Source organism: Pogona vitticeps, chromosome 5 (assembly GCF_051106095.1).
Source record: "Pogona vitticeps strain Pit_001003342236 chromosome 5, PviZW2.1, whole genome shotgun sequence".
Lineage (NCBI taxonomy): Eukaryota > Metazoa > Chordata > Lepidosauria > Squamata > Agamidae > Pogona > Pogona vitticeps.
The window spans coordinates 80,304,455-80,326,915 of record NC_135787.1 but is presented as its reverse complement, the minus strand read 5'-3'; the positions used below and the strand labels follow the sequence as shown (position 1 = coordinate 80,326,915).

The 22,461-nt window shown below is 39.7% G+C and overlaps 1 protein-coding gene across 13 annotated transcripts in view; it reads left to right on the top strand.

Annotated features, from left to right (window-relative positions):
• PCDH7 (protocadherin 7) overlaps positions 1 to 22,461 on the top strand; it is a 481,200-nt gene that overhangs the window by 61,621 nt on the left and 397,118 nt on the right. For 4 of the 13 annotated variants that reach the window (XM_078394028.1, XM_078394033.1, XM_078394031.1 and 1 more), the window contains one exon: positions 14,891 to 14,950. The exons of 4 other annotated variants lie outside the window; for them this stretch is intronic. In XM_078394028.1, the coding sequence (XP_078250154.1) occupies positions 14,891 to 14,950 (60 nt within the window). Of the gene's footprint in view, positions 1 to 13,984; positions 14,068 to 14,349; positions 17,117 to 22,461 lie in introns of those variants that run through there. 5 more of the 13 variants (XR_013545529.1, XR_013545530.1, XM_078394034.1 and 2 more) reach the window with 5 other exon arrangements.

The window sequence follows — 22,461 nt, the reverse complement described above, 5'->3', positions numbered from 1 at the left end:
TTTGGTCCTCATGCCTTGCCACCCTCCACCAATGAAAAGTCTCCTGTTCCCTCTTTTCTCCTGTATATATATTTGTAGGGGCCACCATTCAAGACACCTATGTGAAAGCCTCTCTTGTACTTCCTTCAGATTCCTGCTGAAAACATACATTTTCTGTAAACCCTGTGGGACAATCCCCAGCAACCTCCCTCAGTTTAACTTGCCTTACAACCAGCCTAAAAGACATGTGCCCAAAACTATCACATACTGCAACAGTTGCATCTTGCTTGCGCATTTACCCTCCCCTTCTCTCTGCCAAACTCCCTTGTACTGAGGGATACACACATATATAATTGGAAGGTTCTTCTTAATAAGCAGGTTTAGGATGTTGCTACTGAGCTCACGTTTATTAAAACACCAGGTGATAAAAGCCACTGGTCATCTGACTTCATATCTTCTTTAGTGGAAATGGTCTTACTGAATTCGATGGCCATGGCCATCCCCTAAAAACCATTTTGATTATATGATTATTACATGAGGGGGAGATAGAAGCAAACCTGCTAGATCTAATCCAAATGGTGGCTTTGCAAACTAATAATAGGTGCACTGAATTTTCAGACTGTAGCCAATCTGTCATTGTCAGCTTTTAATTTATTACAGGATGTTCTAGATATTTTGCATGCTTGGATGCTACTCTGACCTGCAAATGGAAAAAGAAATGTGTTCTATAATGTAGGTTTTCTCTGTTTTCTAACAGCATCAGTATTTTGCTTAAGCAGATTTGCTAGGAAATGACAGTTTTGAAAAATTGGAGACAGTGGTTGCTGGAAGCGTTTCAGTTCCAGGCAATCTGAATAGTGCAGAGGGGATGAAATATCACTGTGTTTTAAAGATGACAGTTTTGTCAAAGAATCTTTTTCACTCTTTGGCTTAAAACAAATTGAGTGAATCAAGTACATCTATTTAAACCATGGGTGTGCTCATTGTGGAAAGCACCACCTTACAGAAGCCTTTCTGCTGAGCATCCCAGTGATAAAGCTGAGTTAGAAGACCAAAGAATATAATTTTCTGACTGTAATTGCTAGTTCAACAGAACCATGGATCACAACAAGTTTCAGCAGAATGTAGCTATGTTCCAAGTACCTGAGTAGAACTATGTTTAAACTACAAGAGCATCTGATCTGCAGATTTAAATGCAGCAGCTCCAACAAATGGTTGCAGTGTTCCCTCTCTCTTCACAGCACTGCTTCTGGTCAGGGTTCCTGCCAGATAGCTGTGTAGTCCCACAGGATGTTATAAGCAACACAGAGCCCAAGCAAAGAATTCCACCTACCTTGTATGTCCATTTAAAATATTCTTCTCTGATGGAGTATTCTGAATTGGGGTATGGTTTTTCTTTGGGTAGAGGGAATGAGGATCTCTTCTTCTTTGTGGCCTCTGTGAATGCACACAGTTGGGTTGTTCTGCACCTGCACAGGACCTCTCAGAAGTTTCTAGAGCTTAAAGACATGTGACTAGTGGGACGTTCCCCCCATGGAGCACATGCTCTGCCCGCCAGAAGTCCCCTTAGTTCCTTTTAGCCACCGCTTAGGTTGGACCTATTTCGCGATTGCACGACCACTAAGATCATTCTATTACTGAGATCATTCATTTATTTTCTCTTACAATCATCTCTTTTGTTGGGCGTTTTCCCCTGTGAGTTATCCGCTGCCTTTTTGAATTTATTCCCTTTGTTTTTCTTCTTCCCACATTTTTCTCCCTTCCCCCATGCCACTTCTCCTTCCCTTTTTCCCCAGCCTTTTATGGCCTCTCCAGGGCCCTTCGAGCAGTGCGTGCTCTGCACGAATAAGATCCCGCTTACCGATGGTCATGACCGTTGCCTTTTCTGCCTCAGAGAGCAACATCAAACACACCTTTGTCTGTTCAGTTACTTTTATTGTGACCAAGTGGGTTTCCTGGATGATTTAGTACTTTGTCATTAATTGTTCCATACCACATCTCAACAAGCGTAGAGTAGGGAAAAAACCTGCCCCATGAACCAATTTGTTTAACAGGACATGAAGTCCAATTTTGCCCTTGGGTGATCAGCAAGTCCAGTGTAGTAGCCCATGAGTAGGAGGGATGTTAAGACAATGGCAAAAGTGAGATACAGTAACTCATGGGAGGAGTGGGGACACATACTTAAATACCCAATCCTGGCTCTCATGAATCTACCCATCCTATCCCCCCTGTGTGTCCTGCAGCTAGCCAGGCCAGTGGCAACATTTTCTTAGGCTGAGCAGTTTGGGTTGAAGGGATGGACTGAATGCTTCAGCGTGAACAATAACTATAAGGGCACTTTATATCATTCTACAATTAATTCAGAGGCAATTCTATGTATCCAAAGTTAAAATAATTAAGACTTCTTCTTTCTTGTCCTTTTGAGTTCTTTTTTAAACGCTAAAAATCATTTTAAGCATTATAAAACCCATTTCCATAAACAAAATGTTTGTAGAGGATAAAAAGCCAATTATTTCCCTGCATATAAAATCCATATAATAATTCAGCAGAGTTTAATTAAACTGGTATATCAAACTATACTTATAAAACAAAGAAAAATATCAAACAAGGAATTCCGTCCTCCTTATTCTAGTTAAGAATCATAGAATTAGTCTCTAACCAAAGACTTAATTCTATGGTTCTTAACTAGAATAAGGAGGATAGAATCACTGTAGGACCTGAAGTCCTACAGAAGAAAGCCCATGAACTGTACTTACTTTACTTGGCAAAATAATGCAAAAGAACATTGTGTATGGATCTCCAGCTTCGAATGGAGATTCATTTTGGTGTTGTGACAACGGTAGGTAGCAATGGAGGTGGTAGTGAGGAGCCTCTTTCCAAAATCTGGGGATTCAGTCTCCCTGTCCTTATCTCTGAGCCTTCCCATATTGTGTCAACATATAACTTACTTTAGAGAGTTTTTTTTTAAGAAAAACATGCTCCAATGTGAATGAGGATTAATTCAAGAGCCCATACATACTTGGGGATTTACTAAATCAGATTACTTTGGTCAGGAAATCCTCAGGAGACATAAATGGATAAAAAATCCATACCATTTCCATTTGTCCTTCTGTACCTAAATTGCTCTGCTTTTCCATAAATTAGGATAAAGTGTGCACAAAAGTACATATATCAGTGAAAGTAATGGACAAGTATACATTATACTATGCAGAATTGCTTCCAAAGAATGTTTTAATTATGCATGATTGCATACAAAATGTGTATATTAGAACTTGTGCAGACTTTTAAAAAAGTGAACTGATGTGGAACAGAATGAATGTAAGACTAGAAAAGGGCAAACTTGATAGAAACTGAAATTGACATATTTCTCCATCCCTATTTATAGCCTCTGATTGCACAAGACTTCTCACTTTTGAAGCTGCCTGAACAGTCCTGGAATGGCAATTTCCAGGTGCAGAAAAAGAAACCATACCGATTCCTTCTTTAAAAGTGTGTTTATATGTGTGAGAGAGGGATCTGCTGCAACCAACAGATTTTCATACCAGTACTAGGTGGGGGCCCTGCCCCCTGCATGCAAGTTTCCAACCATGACAAGAACCAAATGGGCAGCAATAGTGGCTGCAGGCATGTGGCAGCTCTGCAATGCTGCACGGCCGCACACCTGTACAGTTTAGAGGCAACATTGACTGCAATCATTTTTTCTCTTCTTCTTCCTCCTTGCTGTTCCTGTAAAGGATATTTTGAATCAGACTGAATTGATAGATGAGAAGAATTGGGAATGAATCATCTCAGGTCCCATGGTAGTGAACAAAAACCTCCAAGAGCATTTTGTCGCAGTTTGCCAGCTTCTTACCCCTTTTCTTGGCTAAGAAGGAAATAGTGGTGGCATACTGCTCTCTGGCCTCATGAACCTAAGCATATGCTTACTCCTGCTTCTTCTTTCCTCATTTTCCTCTGTGCTGCACGTTAGAGAAGAAGCTCTTGAGGCAAGGATCCACCTTCCAATTCTCTGCAAAGCATCATGCATGAAGATAAATGCAACAAATGGGGGGAACATATGAGACTGCCACTGGCCTTTTCCAGTATAGGTTATAGAAATAATGGTAGTGACGGATGTTGCCTTTCCACCATCAGTTTTAAAGAAGCAGCAACCATAAATCAGCAATACAATACAAGAAAAAAAAATGATAACATGCTGGAAGATTAAAAGTACCCCATATATTCCACTCAGCTATTTATCATGCTTAGCAGTATGAAAAGTCTATGTAATTTGTTGTAGTGGTGCTTATGCAGGAGAAGTGCTCAGGCGATCAGGACTTCCATGTCTAACATTAGTGAGATCACAGCATAGTGGAACAGCCTATGCTCATAAGATAACATGGGTAAAGCTTTATAGTCCTGTCTGGTAGCAGTAAAACTCCACCCTTTGTCTCACTGCTGCTTATCTTACTAGCCTATTTTTAAATACATTTACAAATCATTTGTTTCCAAGAACAATGTGCTTCTCAGAAATAAAGCTGGTTTTCTGACAATAGTCTGTGATCTCCTATGCATACTGGATACCTTACATAGCAACGCATTACAGAAGCAGAAGCGATTGTTGCTGCTTAGCCTCTTAAGTCCTTTGATCAAATACTGAAATAAATTGATACAGCATTGTTTTACACAGTTGCACTTAAAACATATATGTACACGTATTTAGGCCTCTATAGTAATTGTATTTCTTCTATGTTCAATTCACTATAGGACTTGATGAAATCTTTCTATAAATTACTGTCATTTTTGAAGCAACAGCCAGAATTGAAGAACACAGCAGTGAGTGACTATGAGGACTTTCCTAGCATAAAAAAGAGCTAGCAAGGATGCCTTTAAAGGGAACATTGTGAATGATGCTTGTTGCAATGGCATCTAAGGACATTGCTGCATATTGTAGACCTCCAGCTTCTCATTAGTATGTAGCAAGTGTAGTTCTGTTTGCCTCCAGCACCTTATTTTCCTCTGGGATATAGTGACAACATTTCTTTTTGAGCAATCCAGAGAATGTTTCTAGAGCAGACCTTTGCTGTACAAGTTGCAAATAATGAAGATTGCAGTAGCCCCGTAACAGTGACTGATACAAATAACCCTGTACTGACTACCAGATTGTTTCTAATCACAGTTCATGATTCTGGGATGGCCTTTAATGCTCTTAGTAATCCAGTCCCTATCCTCAGTACAGTAGAAGAGGGGGTAGAAAAGGAAGGAAGGAAGGAAGGAAGGAAGGAAGGAAGGAAGGAAGGAAGGAAGGAAGGAAGGAAGGAAGGAAGGAAGGAAGGAAGGAAGGAAGGAAGGGTGTCTTCTATGTGCAGTATTTTTCCTAGTTTCCAAATCCCATGAGGCGCTAGTCCCCCTCTATTCAGCATTGGTTAGGCCTCACCTTGAGAATTGTGTCCAGTTCTGGACACCACACTTCAAGAAGGAAGCTGACAAATTGAAACAAGCTCAGAGGAGGGCAACAAGGATGATCAGGGGACTGGAAACCAAGCCCTATGAGGGCTTCAGCCTAAAAAGAAAAAAGTCCAGTTGCCATGACTCAACTTCTGGATTACCTCACCTATATGACTGAGAATCTTCACAGACATAAGCCCTATGAGGAAAGACTGAAAGAAATGGGCATGTTTAGCCTTGAGAAAAGAAGACAGAAGGGCGATATGATAACACTTTTCAAATACCTGAAAGGCTGTCATACAGAGGAGAGGCAGGATCTGTTCTTGATCATCCCAGAGTGCAGGACACAGAACAATGGGCTCAAGTTATAGGAAGCTATATTTTGGTTGAATATCAGGAAAAACTTCCCAACTGTTAGAACAGTATGACAGTGGAACCAATTACCCTGAGAGGTGGTGGGTGCTCCTACACTGGAGGCATTCAAGAGAAACTTAGACAAGCACTTGGCAAATATCCTTTGATTTGTATTCCTGCAACGCGTATGGGGTTAGATGTGATGGACTTATAGGCCCTTTCCAACTTCACTATTTTATGATTCTATGATCCTATGATTAATGGCAACAATAGTTCTCACATTGGCAGAGCAAAAGCAGTATGACCTTCTAGCACAGCAGTCTCAATTCATTGTGCCTTGATAACTGATGCAATCATGGGCTGCTTTTCACAATCTCAGGAGCAAATTGTACATTGCAACCTGCCCATCACATATCTAATTTGGGCAGGCCTTTGTGACTTAGCAATATAAAGTGCAAATGAAGCTTGCACTTACAAACACCAGTGCACCTCAAACATCATAAATCACTGTAGTGAACTGTCACTAGTTAAAAACTCAAATGTTTTATTTCTCATTGTCTACCAATTTGCACAGCTGGTGCACAATGAGGAATACAAGCCTCAACTTTTTACCTGGTGGCAATACACTATAGCAGTTTATGCTTGTTGATTTACACTTATGTCTGAAAGAGTGATAGGATTCTAACCAGACACCAATCAGAAAACAGCAAGTTTTTTTTCTTGATTATAGTAAGTATGAAAAGCTTATGCAGGAGAATCATATATTCACAGCACATAAATATTTATCTCTTCTTACCATATGATCTCTGAAATAGTTTACGTCTGTGGATCATGTAGACTCCCCTTGTGATAAAAATATAGTTGAGTTTGCCCAGCGACAGGTTACATTGTCCCTAGTTTGCATGTGAATTGCCGCTGGGAAATTTCACCTTCTCATTATGCTGGTGTAATTGTGCTTACAAATGACAGCATGTATGTGCAAGATGGCAAGCAATTTTTCTGAAGCTACCATTTGCTTATGGATCATGTTTACTGCTCATATGGGACTTGCACTACAAGGATTATAAGGAACTGCGGGGGGGGGAATTCTTTTCTTTTCTACGAACAACACAAGTGTCTTTTCAGCTGTAGCAGTGCAAATGACCTGTTCCATTGTAATTGTAGCAGGCCCCTGGAAAGATGCTCTGGGTGTCAAAGTTGAGAGCCTTAAACATATCCAGGAAAGGTGGAGAGAACATATGAAAAATCTACCTACACCCCCATGGACAATTTCTGACCTCCAGCCACAATTCTTTTTACATAGAAAGCTGGCAATTCCTGGCAGCATCTGAAGCAGTGGAAAAGCACATCAAAACACAAATAGCAATCCTGTTTTACAGTGTTGAGAAAATGCCCTTAAAGGGTTCAGCATATTATTTGCATTAAGTAATGTGGAGGGGCCAGAGAGAGCAAATGAAATGAAATCATTGCACTGCTACCCACATATGGAGGTGGTGTTCTAAACAGATGCCTTCCAGAATAAAGCAAGCAAACAAACATATGGATTTAGACTCAGCAGGGGTGTGTTGAGGGCGAATGTGGTTCATAATGTGTCCAACCTATTGCATAGGCTTGGCTATGAGATATTCTTCAATGTGCACATCAAAGCATCACGAGTTTTTCTTTTTCTTTTCTTTTTCTTTTTGGGAAACATTAAAAATTGCTTAAAGTGTCCTGGTGGTGGTGGTGGAAAGAGGCAAGAGAAGGCCTTCCCTCTATATCAAACTGTATCAAAACCCACTTGCTTCTCATTCCAGAGCAATAACATTTCTTGGCAATTCATTAGTTCAGCAAATTTAAAAAAAAGTGATCTGGGGTCTCTTGTCTGTGAGGTTTGTAAACCTGCTCAGTTGCAAGGTGCCTCTTGACTGCAGAAGGCCCTAGGTTCAAATTCTAATATCACCAGCTAGGGTAAGAGAAGAATTACATTAAAATTCCATTGAACCACTGTCAGTCAGTGTCAGCAATGCTGGGCCTGCTGGACCAGTGATCCGACTCAGTGCAAGACATGTTTTTAGGTTTATAATGGCAGCAATGCAATGTATTACATCCAATGTTAAGACTCTTCGCAATCAGTGGGAGTTATCCAAGTACTGACAAAGATGTTCTATTAATTGTATGCTCTCCATTGCAGCGGCAAGTAACTTCAGATGCAGAGAGGGGATGGGCAAAGCCTGATCTTGTTGGCCTATAGCTTCCAGTATTCCTCACCATTGGTTATACCAGTTAGAGCTGATAGGAGCTACAGCACAGTGCTTTGAAGGGCTGCTCTTTGCCCACCTCTGATTTAGCCCAACATATTGCAGAGGATAAAAAACTTTACCTGCTGTGTTTTATGTTGCGATCTTCTCCCTTGACAAGAAAAGTTGATTTGACAAGCAAAGAAATGACTGAACCTCTAGCTTCAGTCTAGTCCTCCCTGCTTATTTTAGTAGAACAGAGTTGGCGCCACACAAATATTCCCTTTCAAGAGCTTTTTCTGTAAATCATACCTAGTGTCAAGGGTCAGACTTCAGAGGTATCTTGCTCTCCCAGATACTTATTTAGTAACTTGCTTTCCATCTTTGTTGATTAGGACAGTTTTAGCATGGTTTTGTGCTATTTTTATGTATCAGAAGCAATAGTTTTCATCTTCGTTGTGCAATTTTTCAGTCATAATTTTGATCTGTATGTGACTGTTTTGCTCATCTGAATGAATTCTAAGGTCAATTACATAGACATCAGGGTCTCCTTTTTATTACACACGGAGGCATCAGTTACACTGCCTGGTGAACCAACCCTTTGTATTTGAATGTAGCATCAGCCCTGGTTAGCTAACATTTTGCCACCGTGTCATTTTTAGCACAGAGCAGATTGTTATGTTAATTTAAGCATTTCCTTTGGAACATTCATGTCTCATTCTCACATGACACAACCAGCTGGCTTGTAGCGGAGTGTGTAAAGTGACTCTTTTGAAAGCATGGGGCTGGAGTCTGACTTGTCAGCAGGTTAAATAATCCCTTTAAGTTTTTTCGACTTAACCCTAGTATAGCTCCCATCTTTGCAGTGTTTAAAAGGTCCTATGTGATAAGGCCCAATGCAATTTTTTTTTTTTTTTTTGGCTGCATATAAAGAAGATAGAGTTTCTTTCAATTCCATGTATAACAACTAACCAGACTTGACAGTTGAAACTTATTCTGGAGTCAGGATAATATCCTTCATTGCAAAATCATGGTAGTAGGGTCAGTGGGGTGTTTAGAGGAGGTCATGTGCCATATGTTCTTCTTTCCATTTTGTGTCTCTCAGCATCTTCTACCTGAAGTGGCTGCCTTATTATTCTCCCTAATGTCACGGCCAGCCTGAGCTACTGCTGTAAGGGATCATGGGACACAAAAGCCCCAGGCCAGCAACTGTATTTGGGAATTTTTATGAAAGGAAGATCATGACTTATTTCCACTGCCCTCCCTGTCTTCTCCAGTCATTCTGCAGTCATGTATCTTCTGGGAAAACATCTCTAATGGCGCACACAGAGTATTTATTTGTCCCATCAGTTGTGTGGATGGCAAGAGGTTGTGTGTGTGTGTGTGTGTGGCGGGGGGAATCAGAGAGGTGTGATGGAAAAGGGCTTGTAGCCAGCAGTGCTACTGCCAAGCATTTTTCTTTTGCTGTTGCTAGCTGTTTGTGGGGTGAGAGGATGGAGCCAGCTATGAACCATCTAACCATCTCTTCTGAAATACGTTTTTATCCAGGATACCTTTAGTCCTTCAAAAATTACTTTTAACATGAAGAAATATAATAACATGCAAAAGTCACCCATAACTGAGGAGTAGAATGAAGCTTTTGGAGCCACTGCTCAATTACATATGGTTTCAACATGCCATTATATTCATTCCTGCTTTAAGCAGGGGATAGGGTTCAGATGAGGTTAAGGACTGTCTTACCCTTCATAAATAATAATTATGTGTCTTCTAGTCAATCCTGACTTATGGTGAGTCTTTTCAGAGTTTTCCAGGTAGAAAATAGGCAGAAATGGCTCTACTCACAGGAGGCATAATGGGGAATCAAACTTCCAACATCTAGCTCTGCAACCAGATACCTGAACCATTGAACTATCCAGTCTCCATAGCAGAAAAGTTTTATTTCCTTTTTTGCCAAACTGACTTCATGCTTAGACTTCAGAATAAGGAGGTGAAATTGTTCACGTTCCAGATGCTGATGAATTGTAAAGTCAATTTGACATAGCCTATCATGAGGAATGTTGGGAACTGCTGCCCCCAAGTATCTGGATAACCACATTTTCTTCTCCACTGCTTTAAAGAAATGGAAAGGTAGTTTTTCTTCATGACTATTGTAGCTAGAGATGGGCTATATGGGCACCAGCCCTCAGCACATCTTGCTTGATGGTACAGAATTACCATTGTCACAAATGTTGCAGTATAAAATAATAAAATATATTTTCAAGAAGGTTGTCAGTGCTTATCAAGGGCAACAGGTCAGCTCCTTTGAAGCTTCTCCTTTGTTTTATAACTACAGCCTAACATAGATAGATGTTGTCTAGAGGGGCAGGGTAAAAATCAAATAAATAAATAAATAGATAAATACAGGGGATCGTCAATATTCTGTGGTAGAGAAGAATGAGATATATAACACTGGATAGTAGCCATCAGTTGTCTGGTACAATAGCTTCTAAAGAGTCTCTCTGAGCATGGAGATCTGGAATTTAAATACCATTATATCCTTAAAGGTCTACAATCACAAATGTGATTCTTTGGCAGTTTTAGGAAGCTTTGGTATAGCATTGGTTACCTTCCTAGGTGGTTCTGGCTTTTGAAAACTATGATGATGATGTGTGTATGGCCTTCTCTTTAGCTGGTCCCCATAACATAATGCCTCCTCCCCCCCCCCCCGGTTGTATTGGACTGCAACATTCAACATGCTTTGTCATGGTCATTATGACTGGGGTTGATGAGAATGGCATTCCAACACTTCTATAAAGCACCTGGTTGGGAAAGCCTGTCCAAGAAAAATCAAAGTTTACTGATAACTTTGCTGACAACCATTACTGTAGGCCAAGTCAAAGTTACTTGAAAGCCATCTCTTTTAAATTAACTTTTGACTTGATTCATGAATATTTAAAGGCCAATGGTTTCTGGTTTACTGTGGATCTGCTTTACGTCGCCGAGCATGTTTGTTGCACTACATGATTTAGCATTTGCCTAGCATATTTTTGATAAGCCCTTTAAAGCTCCACTTTTATTTTTATCTCATACTAAATTATAGTTTGATGATTTTCTAATTGAAAAACATGGTTGTAGTAAAAATACATCTGTTGCACATTAGCAAGAAATCACCTTTATATAATCCGTTTATTTTATGGACTCCCCATTCTCTAGAGGGTATTGCAAATATACATGTTGATCTGGTTTATGGCCTCCAGAGTAGCCAGATGATGCTTAAAATCCGATCCCAAACAGGGACATCAACATACCTATTTTGTATCATAAAGCCTTATATGTATATGGTTCCAGTATTTTTTTTTTTTTTTAAAAATAAAATAGCTGAATTCAGGGAAGAGAAGGAGCTTGATTATACTGGGCATCCCATCCCCTTTTCTCGGTTGTAGATGTAGTGATATGTTTTGTTATATTCAGAGATGGATGGATCTGTCCATTTCTGTTTCTTGCTGTTTCCCATTTCTTTCTAGCTTTTATTTTTTGCCGTCCTGTGCCTTCATCAGCGTGATTGCTTGCTTGATTTAAGTAAAGTCATATGCACAGACATTTGTATTCCTGAGTGCACACATTTTGCCTAACAAACATATTTTGATATGTGACTTTTATGTAATGTACATATTTTTTCCAGCAGTTTTCCCCATGCATAATGCTTTTTTGGGGGGGGGGGATTTTCCGGCACCAATATATCAATTTTTCTTTCTCAGTGAGCATTTCTGTGTGCATTTTTAATGCACAAATTTTTATATGCATCTGGGTTTTTCCTAGAACTGCATAACAAAATAGGGAGATGTGTGAATACTGAATAAAACTTCTGCATCAGATATTGATTTGGGAAGTGCTAACGTGGTTTCATTGAAATGCCAACTGGGAAAAAAAACCTCACCCATAAATAGTGATATTGTCAGACAGAAAATCTAGATGACCTGAAACAGTATATAGTTTTGGGGTTGGAAAACGTGATGTCATCTCTCACTGATGGCTCTGATGGCTAGGGAAGATGGGAGTGGAAAACCAACGACATCTCTAGGTCCTCATGCTGACCATCTCTGGGGTAATCAACAGCCACATCAAGCATTGCCTGCCTTACCATTCTGCATGGAGTGAACTTTTTGTCCACAGATCCAATGTGTTTACAAGCTATACATACATTGATGGAAGGTAAGTTCATTAACAACCATAATAATAAAGTGTAGCGTCCAGCTTCAGAGAAATTTATGCTGCTGAATACCAGATGGAGAGGGTGGCTGAGGCTAACTAACCATAAGAAAAAAGTGGCAGGATTCAGTTGCTCCTTGGGGAGATCCCCAGTGCTCTCCTCCTCTCCTAACATTGTCTGAATAGCTATGGTTACAATCCTCTCTGTTGATAGGTGTTGATTATAGAGGAGTAGCCTTGCTGATTTCAGTACCACTACTGTGAGAGAGATACACTTGAACATAAAGATCCAGGAACCTAAAGGAGATTTCCAGCTGTTCATCTGCAAAAGCTCCCTTCACACCTCATTTCTAAGTCATTTGTTCTATGTGATAGGGGATGCCAGCCCTAGAAAATGAACAACAAGCAAACACATTGGGCAGAACCACAATTTTGGCATATTTACAGCAAGACCCCCAAAACTGTGAGGGATCGGTTCCAAAATCTACCATGGATGCCTGAAACCATGGATATGAGAGAAGACATATATAATGTGCAAGACAGGCCACAAGGCAGTGCTCTTGTATGTTGTATATATGGCTGCAGCAAACCCCCAATAATTGAAACATCGAATATCAGTCTCGTGGATATGGAGGTCCTACTGTACTGTTGCTCTTTGGATGCCCATGTCTTCAACTTGGTGGTTTAAAAGTCAGTTTCCAGGGAAAAAACAAACCAGGTTGTGTGGTCCTTACATAATCAGAATGCAGGAGCAGGCAATATCTTTATTAGACCCCTAAACAATCAAACTATCAGTGAGCTTTCATGTACTGTATCAAGTCCACTTCCATAGGCCGTGCACTGATGTCTTGTGCATAGTGCAGAAAATTTATATAAATGAGAGTTCCAAAAATTCCTGGCAGATGGTTGTGCCAAGCTTACTTCTTAGAGGGGAGTTAGTAAAAATGCAGCGTGCATTGGAGGTGTTGTTTATTAACTACACCCCAGATAGCTGTAGAGTGGATATCAACCCTCAGCAAGTCAAACAAATGTTTCCAGGATAATGTCTCTGCCATGGTCATAATATTTGCCTTGAGAAAGACAAGGACCTAGGGAAGATGCTGTTCATGCAATGAAGGAAGTGTGTTCCTCAAGCTTATTCCAGATGGCTTTCCTCTGAGAACACTGTGCTTACACTTGGGAACAGACACCATTTGTTGAGGACTTTGGGCCATGTTATCAAGGACATTTGGCAATCTTTTGATGAGCCTACTTATCAGCATGGTTGCTTCTAATTCAGGCTTATTCAAACCCTAAATATTAAAACTGGTTTCATATTACTTTTCTGTAAACTACACCTTTGTAAGTTTTATCTAACAGAATTATCCACACATCCTGTTTCAGTTCATGGGATTTGGGGTGTGTGTGAGAGAGATTATGACATTTTTAATAGGCATACAATGTGTAAGTCTAGATATCTTTCTGTCAAGGTACTGTACCTGACACTTTTTCATCAGATACACTTGAACTGTGTGGATATTTTATGAGTCGGGAAAATTTTGTAACATACTTATGGAGAATTTGAAAACTGAAGCAATTTATGCAAAATCAACAATGGCAATTTTAAAATAAACATTTGGAAAATGTGTAATGAAACTCAGCTGTATAATACCTATGTGAACTGCTGCCAAATGGTAGCATTTCTAAAAGGGAGATAGTTTTACATTTTAATCCATATGATGAAGGGAAAGGAGTGGCAAAATGAAAGAGTAAGTGCAGAGTATGGGACAAAGTTTTTTTGTTTGATTGTTTTTGAAAGGGATTTCTTTTTATCACAGCTCCACAAATTCCCCAGCGAGCATAACCAGTTCTTGTTGAGGCTGTAGGTGTAAGGAAGAGTTGCATCCATGTACATCTTCAGGTAAACAAAAACAAAAGTGTTGTGGCACCTGTGAGATGTCACTTCCGGGTGTGTGTGCTGGAACAGACAAATATGGCTCTATTTCTGAAGCTATCTTTAGAGAGAGTTCCCCTTTCTTAGGAACTTTCTGTTCTATTTGGCCAAGCATCAGCTCTCAGTTTCTTCTTTATCAGGAGCTGGCAAATCCAATTGTTTTAACTCCATCAGAAACCATGCTGGCTGGGGGATTCTGGGAAACGTAGTCCAACATAGCTTTTTTTTCATACTCTTTGTGTTTCTCAGACTCTGATCCATTCATTGACTGGTGGTTGGTTGGGGAGAAACTATACAACACAAGTATGCTACATCACACCTTTTGATGTCTAGGATCTTACAGGTAAAGAAAATGAGGTAATCCAGGGAAGCTTTTTTGGCAGAAGCCACACATCCTCCAGTTATATATTGTTGCTTGTTAATGCTTATAGTGCCTCTTTATCCTCACATCAAATTTAACCTAACTAGATAATTGATCATTTATTAGCCCCCTGCAACCTTAGTACTCCCCTCCCCCAGCCACATGTAAAATAATTAAAGCTGCACTTTTAAAGATGAATAGGAGGAGGTACAAACTGATTTAAATTGTCAAGCTTTATTAATAATTATGACCAGTGTTATAAGTGACTATGTATAATCTAATCTACTGGATTATAGTTGGATTTAAGTGTATAATGATGTGAATCTCTCCTTTAAAAATAAAATTTAAAAACCCATTGTGGTAGAAATAGGCTAGCTAAACCCTGCTCACATCCCGGTAAGCAGACATCTATTTTTGTATTTTTTATAGGTGGATACAATGCAGACTACGCAGCCCCCTGGCCACATTGAGGAATCGTGTAAAATGAATGTATGTGCTCGTAAGTGAAATATTTATGAATGAAGCTCCAACGCTTAGTGTATGTTGGATCCTAAAAAAAAGACATGTGACCTCTGTTCAAGAATGTCATACAAAGAAATCGATTCCCAAGAGGCAGGGTCACTGCACGGCTCAAAAGACATTTAAAGGAAAAGCTTGTTATTTTTCAAACAGATGTCTGAATCATTCTTATTTTTTTAAGGGGAAATTATATATGTGCACATGAGAAATCAGATTACCTCTTGGGATTATGATGTATTTGGAAAGAGCAATGAACAGAATTGAAGGGATCTGAAGGGATGTGAGAAAGGTTTTATAAGATAGTTATCTGCGGATAAACAGCATCATATGGCATCTTATGTAGGATCATAAACCCGAGAGCAAGACATATCTTTCCCTTCAGTCTGCCTCTGAGAAGAATGGAGTACTGTCAAAGAATTCTGATTAGTACTTTAGTTTCTAATTGGTGAAGGACAAGAGGATGAAGATATAATGCCTGAAAGTATGAAATTAGTTGTGCTCTGTAGGTTTTTTTCAACCCTTTCAGCATCTGCTAGGTCAACAAAGAAAACGGCATCTATACCTCAGAACTGATTCTGGAACACACACACAGAGAGAGAGAGAGAGAGAGAGAGAGAGAGAGAGAGAGAGAGAGCCATCAATTTTGGTAATAAAATATGGAAGGAACAGTCTTGGTATGGCGAGTAAGTTATTAAAGGTTCTGTATAGAGTGGGCTGGAAGCAAACAAACTGTTAATTCTCCTGACAGGGAACTAAAATATCAAGTAGTGGCCTGCTGAAATATATATATATTAAAATGTGTCATTGCTAAGTCTTGGCTTATTTATGAAGTAAGGGAAGTTACAGTTACTGAATTTTAAATGGCCTTTCCCAGTTGGAACTACATTGCAGCAGGAAATGTTACAGTTTATTTGTAAGAGAATCTGCATGATAGGGGTACCCTCTTTGCATTTCTAGTTCTTGTTAAGCTTAAGACATCATTGCAATTCAAAAATTGTTACAATTGTTACTTTTTTTCCAGTAAAGAGTTTAAAGAATATATTTCAACATATATGAAAATCAGAAATGCTGTGCTGGATTCCAAGAAAGTATGCAGAATGGGACTGGCAGAAGCTTACCCCACCTTCTCCATGGCAGTTTCCCCATCCAGAGCATCAGAGAATCTTGCAGGGTGGGGGTGGGGGTAGGTTTTGGCTTTAGATAAGGAGGAATCCTGTTAAAGGTAGATAAGAATCACATTTCAGGAATGGAGCTCATGCTTCTGGAATGTGCCTCCATCTGATCCCCGTTGCCCTGAAGCCTCCATGTTCCACCCCAAACTGTACTCCTTTCTGGAAAGGCCTCAAGAGAATTTTGAGGGAATTTTGGGAAGCTGTCAAAAGATGGGATGGGTCCAGAACACCCCCATTCAGTACTCTTTTCTTTGGATCCAAGCGACTGGTTTAGGAGAGAGTGGAGACTACTCTGTTTCCAAATGCCTCTCTCATTCAGTCCTGCCATTTCCCTCATCTGTGGAAGAAGCAGACGTTTTAGTGAATGTTTCAGGGTTTTTGTTTTTCACTCTTTGCCTACCAATATACCGTAAATTTACTTTATTCAGGTTGCTGGTTTATATCTGGTGTATTTATATGAGACCATCATGTTGCATTTATTAATAAATTGTATACCTGTCCAATTACTTGACTTCACAGTATGCCTTTTCTGATATTCAAAATTCAGTGTTGAAGATTACCCTTTGGGGGGCACAATCTCATCAAAATTAAGTACTTTTAAATACTGTTGATTTCAGTGGAAGGATTTAAAGTGCATGCTTAATGCTCTTATTGAAGACACTGGAACCTAAAAGTATTTAACTGTGGATTTATCATTTTTTTCTTATTTGATTGCTATGCATTTTTGTTTCTTTTGTAGACAGCCTCACATATTCCCTATTCTTTTATTTTATTTTATTTTATTTTATTAATGGTGGTCTGTCAACTCTGGTAACCATTCTCAGGTGGTGGAATATATTATACAGTAGAAGTTTTGACCTCTTTATTGTATTAAGAACATATTATCAAACACCAGAGTCTGTATACTTTATCGATTTTTTTGTGAGCAAATCAATAAGTAAAATTAAAATTTTTAAAAAATCTATTTCTTCATTTTAATTTTATTTGGAATTGCTTTACAATTGTACATATTGTGCTGTTTATCCTGAGAGGGCTTTCGTGGAGCAGGGGGGCTCTGATATCCGAATACATCAAGGGTTCAATACAACTGCGTAAAATATGTCACTACCTATAAAAGAAAGAAAATGGAAAGGGTGAAATGAACAACTATACAAAACCACACAAAACAAGGTCTCCATATAGTACATAACATTCTGAGGTCATTGGAAAATAGAGTTCATATAAGGGATGTGCACTTCTATTTAAATAAATGAAAAATTCTAGTATAGTCTATTTAGTTCAGTTTTAATTCATGTGTGTGACACACACTGTGTAACAAATAGGTGAAACTGAGACTTCAGTTTGGAATTCTATCCGTTTCTCTCACTTGTGTTGAGGTCATGGTGGGAGTTGGCCGTGGGGAGCCACTCCAGATGACTTGTTTTCTTCCTTAATCCACAGTATTTTCAGGCAGAGGAAAGCAAATCCCAGTTTCTCCTAGACTCTCCTCTGATGTTTTGGACGTCTTTGAAGCAAAATGGTGGCTGCCGGAAGAGTTACCAAAGTTACTTCCACTGCTTCCCTTGGTACTGGCCAAAAGAAAACAGTGGGGAGGAAAAATCAAAGAAAAGAATTGGGGGAGAAGAATGGTATAAGTGTGAGGGCCCAAACAAAGGACATTAAAATGAACAAACAGTAAAACAAATGAGAACTGAATTAATAAGAAATAATAATGAAAATGAGCCAAGCACCAAAATAAAAATAATTAAATGTTTCCTATGCCTCATTGCATTCCTGATTACGGTCAGTCAACATTGCCTCTGAGGGAGACTTTTTCAGGGGACATTATCTTTTGCTTCTGTTGAGGTCCACAGTCTGTCTTAGGTAGTATGAGAGCAGCCAGAGACCTGCGATAGGCAGAGGCAATCTTTCTCTCTTTCTCTTTCTGGCCTCATCCCAATCAACTCCTTTCTGTCATTCCCTTCTCTCTTTTCCCCTCCTGATTTTTCCTCCTTTTCTATTTGACTACTGAAGAAGAGTCTGCTTTTTCTAACCCACTTTAGCTGAGGGCCATCTGAAATTGGACTGAGAGACAAACACAACCAGAGGGCTAGTGGTTGCCTGCCACTGTGAATTTTTAATAGTTTCATATGGATATTTACACCTTCCCACAACCAACATTGTATTGACAACACCTGTCTTCCAAAGTGGGAATAAAGTATTTCATTTTAAAGCTATATTATAATCAACAATTAGTTCAACTTGCCTTGTATTTCCCATTCAAACTGTGCATTCTTCTAAGCAATAGCATAGATCTTAACTATTACTATTCAAAAATCAACTTAATTGAGCATGAGCCTATACATTCACCTGTAGATACACATTTGCAGTGTAGTTTATTTTTTCTGCAAGGCCAATCCATAGTGTCCCTGAAGTATGCCTTCTAAATAGAACCAGAAATGAACTCTAAGATTTTATTGTCTGGCCTAACTCTTCCTCAATCAATGGTGCCAGACAGAACCTCTGGGCCAGCAGGTAGTCCATGCTGTGGCCCTGACCTATTTACCATGAATATCCAGCCTCTGTCTTGTGAATCTCAGGGTCTGATACTAAGGGCATTTGAGAAGCTGTCCAATAGCCTATTAAAAACGTACACCTTGGATCACATGTCGCATGAAACAAGCCCAGAATATTTTACAGTGGTATCAACATAGGAACTGCAACATAGGAACTGTTTTTTTTCCCCTCAGACTGGACTTTTTGATATTCATGGCTCATGCAAACTTTATTTATAGAACTTTGATGAGCAGCAATAATAGTTGAAGATAGCTGTGATGGTGGAGCTTAATACAAGTTCTGGTCTTAAATAAAGATATGATTCACCCATGCATGTAAAACACATTCTTATTACTGGATGTCATTTCAGCAAGTACTGTTAGGTACCTGGGGTTTACAGCTGAAATATAATGCATACAATAAATGTGTCCAGAAACACATAGATAGTGCAAATACATTTGTCACAAATTTTGGGTTGGGTGTCGCAACCTATTGAATATATGGCCCAGATTTGTCTGTTTTGTAATGCTGAAATTCCTTTCAGTTACAGTACTTGAAGTGAAACTTGATTGTCTATTTAAATAAAGCATTTATATCCTGCTTTTCAGCTGGAAAAGCTCCCAGAGCATCTTGGAAATAAATAAAACCAATGCAGATCTTGCCCTCAGGCTTGCAATCGAAAAGGACATGACACACAAGAAAAAGGGGAGCGGGACAGAGGAGGGACAAGGAATATAAGAATGGAACCAATTCTTGATTATATAAATAGCAGTTGTAAAGGGCGAAATATAGCCAGCCAGCGTTGATCATCATGACTATTCAGAATTCAAATGCATCAAAGAGAGGAGGCAAGTCTCCAGCTGAGTCAGTGAAGGAGCCCTTGTTTGCTTAAGGTCTCTCCATTTCCTACAGTCTGACGTAATGATGGCTGCATGAAAATAAATTAAAGGCAATGTCCCAAGAAGCTGGCTGTTCAGGAGGGCAGGCCATGCCACCCTGCTCAATTCCAATGAAAAGAAGATGACTCGCAACTGATTGTGTAGAATAACTCCACAGAAATACTGTATATTGCAGCTGCCTTAGCACTAGTTAGTTGTGGTACGGTGGTCAACCTGCAATACTGCAGCCTAAACTCTCCTCATGGCCTAACCTTGATCCTAGCAGACTCAGATAGCTGGCTCAAGGTTGACAGAGCCTTCCATGATTCCAGGGTTGGTAAACTGAGTACCCAGCTCATTTGGGGGGGGGGGATGTGTAGCCTGCATAATTTTAACTTGTGTACCACCCAGAGAGTGCTTTAATGACTATGGGGCAGTATATAAGCAGCAAACATTTTTGGGTTTTGAATTAATGTTTATTTATTTATTTATTTCATTTATAGTCCACCCATCTAGTCATACTGACTACTCTGGGCGGACATATCATATAACAAATACAGTTTTAAATCATAACGATATATTACTTAAAAAACCCACAATGATCTAGATGGGAGAAAACAAAAAAAAACAAAATCAGAGAGTGGATGGAGGAAAGGCTCGCTTGAACAGCAAGGTTTTCAGTTGGCATTTGAAGATGCCCAGGGAAGGGGGCATGCGAATCTCAGGAGGAAGGGCTATTACAAAGACGAGGAGCCACCACTGAGAAGGCCCGGTTTCTTGTTGTTTCCTTCTGAGCCTCCCTCGGTGTTAGGCTCCTCAGTCTCACCTCCTGGCTAGACCAGGTGGTACAGGTAGACCTAGGTGGGAGAAGGCATTCTGTCAGGTAACGAGACCCTAAACTGTTCAGGGCTTTATACATGTTTTAAGACTTTGAAATCTATGCGGAACCGAACAGGCAGCCAGTGCAAGGCAGCCAGAGTGGGATGTTCTGTCAGTAGCAGTACACATGGATGGTTCTTGATCTGAAAAGAGAAACCATCTCTTTCCATTACTTCAAGGTGGGGTATCCTAGCCGGCTCAGACTATGAGCATTACTTGGATGGTGAACTATCTACGTTTATTTGTTTGTTTGTTTGTTTGTTTGTTTGTTTGTTTGTTTGTTTGTTCGTTCATTTATTTATTTATTTATTTATTTATTTATTTATTTATTTATTTATTTATTTATTTATTTATTTATTTATTTATTTATTTAATATGTTACATGTTTTGCTTTGTGGAAGACCAATTGGTTTGCATGAAGAAGGTCCAAAGGCCAGTCCCCATCCTCATGAGATGGAAGAGTTTTGAGCAGCCACACCACAAGAGAGCAGTGCTTAAGACTACAATGATATGTCCATTTACTTCAGAGCATGTCCCACTAAACCCAGGTGGACTTGTAATATGATTGTATTAAAAAAGACTGGAAAGCCTGTGTTGGTCAGAGTTCTTGCCCTCCCAACCCCGGAATAAAGACACGAGACAAGAATTATGGATTAAAACACAGGCCACACTTTATTAATTGTAATCAATGTTGCTATCCTTTGGCAAAGGGGGGCCTGCCATAGTGCAGAATCAGTTTAAACCGTAGGGGTCTCAAAGGCTGCCTTAAGCAACAAATGGGTGAGTCCCTGGCCCGAAGTTCTCGCGGTCTTAAAAGACAGCGAGAACCCGGCTGGCCACAATTTAACCACCCGTGGACCTCAAACCAGCTTCTCCTTGTTGACTGTTGGTCCGGTTGTGTCCCCAGCACATCTTTCTCCCCAAGCCCTGTAATCACACAATCCATAGCACTGGGAGGTCAGATGGGCTATAGCTTACCTGAGTTTGTAATAGGACTCACCAGAAAACCTGTTATATCTGCACTACCTGCCATAGCATAGGAGCTAGCTAAGCTAAGTTATCTGGGGTGGAAGGCAAAGGCTCAGCAGCGGCCCAGTCATAGTCACTGAGCTTGACAGATTCATGTTCTCATTCATTGTACGAAAGCTTCACAGTTTTTCTGTGCTCCAAGTGGCACTATAAACATCCAGCAGTGAACAGTCAGAAGCAAACTAGACCCCAAACTACAGTTAATTCTATTACTTTGATCTATACTTCTTGGAATAATCGTTTGGCTGATGTGGTATATCCTATTTTTCTCTTATCTCAGAAACTCTTTCTGGCAACAGAGTTTTGAAGAACTATTAAACAAGTTCACACTGTTTAGCACCTTCACACTGTTTAGCAGCTAAGTGTCTCACAAGAAATAAAACTAATACTTTTGTTTTACTCTCCTGCTACCATTCCAGTATGGAAAGGTCAGAGAAACAGTGGGAGACCAAATGAGAGAAGATATCTTTTTTTCCCTCCCCTTCCCCAATGTGCCACTTTCAGGACACTGTGAATGTCACAATTTACAACACAGACTGAGGCTATTCCCCCATCCCTTTTTCCTCCTCTAACAGGAAAGTCTTTCCTTCTTTCCTCCAACTGTTAGTTGATCATTGGGGTAATGTCTGTTTTTCTCTATCTGATCTGAACAAGCAAGACCTTGACTGTGTGACTGGTTAAATTCTAATTTTGTTCAACACTGTTGTATAAAAAATGATCACAGTTGGATTCTGTCCACATTTTTTCTCAGTCTTGGTTCTTTTGATGACTGGCTGGTTCATGTCATTCAGTTTTGAAAGGCACTTAGCTTTATTCTTATGCAGGCTTTATAAGGGGAAGAGGCATACCAGGCTTCACCTCAGCAAAGAGTGCATGTCTGCCATGCATTTTATGCGGGAGAGGGGGGATGAACATGCCATTTTTTACATTAAAATATTTTTATCCTTTCCCCCAAACAATGAGAAAGCCTCACAAAGTGAAATGTCCC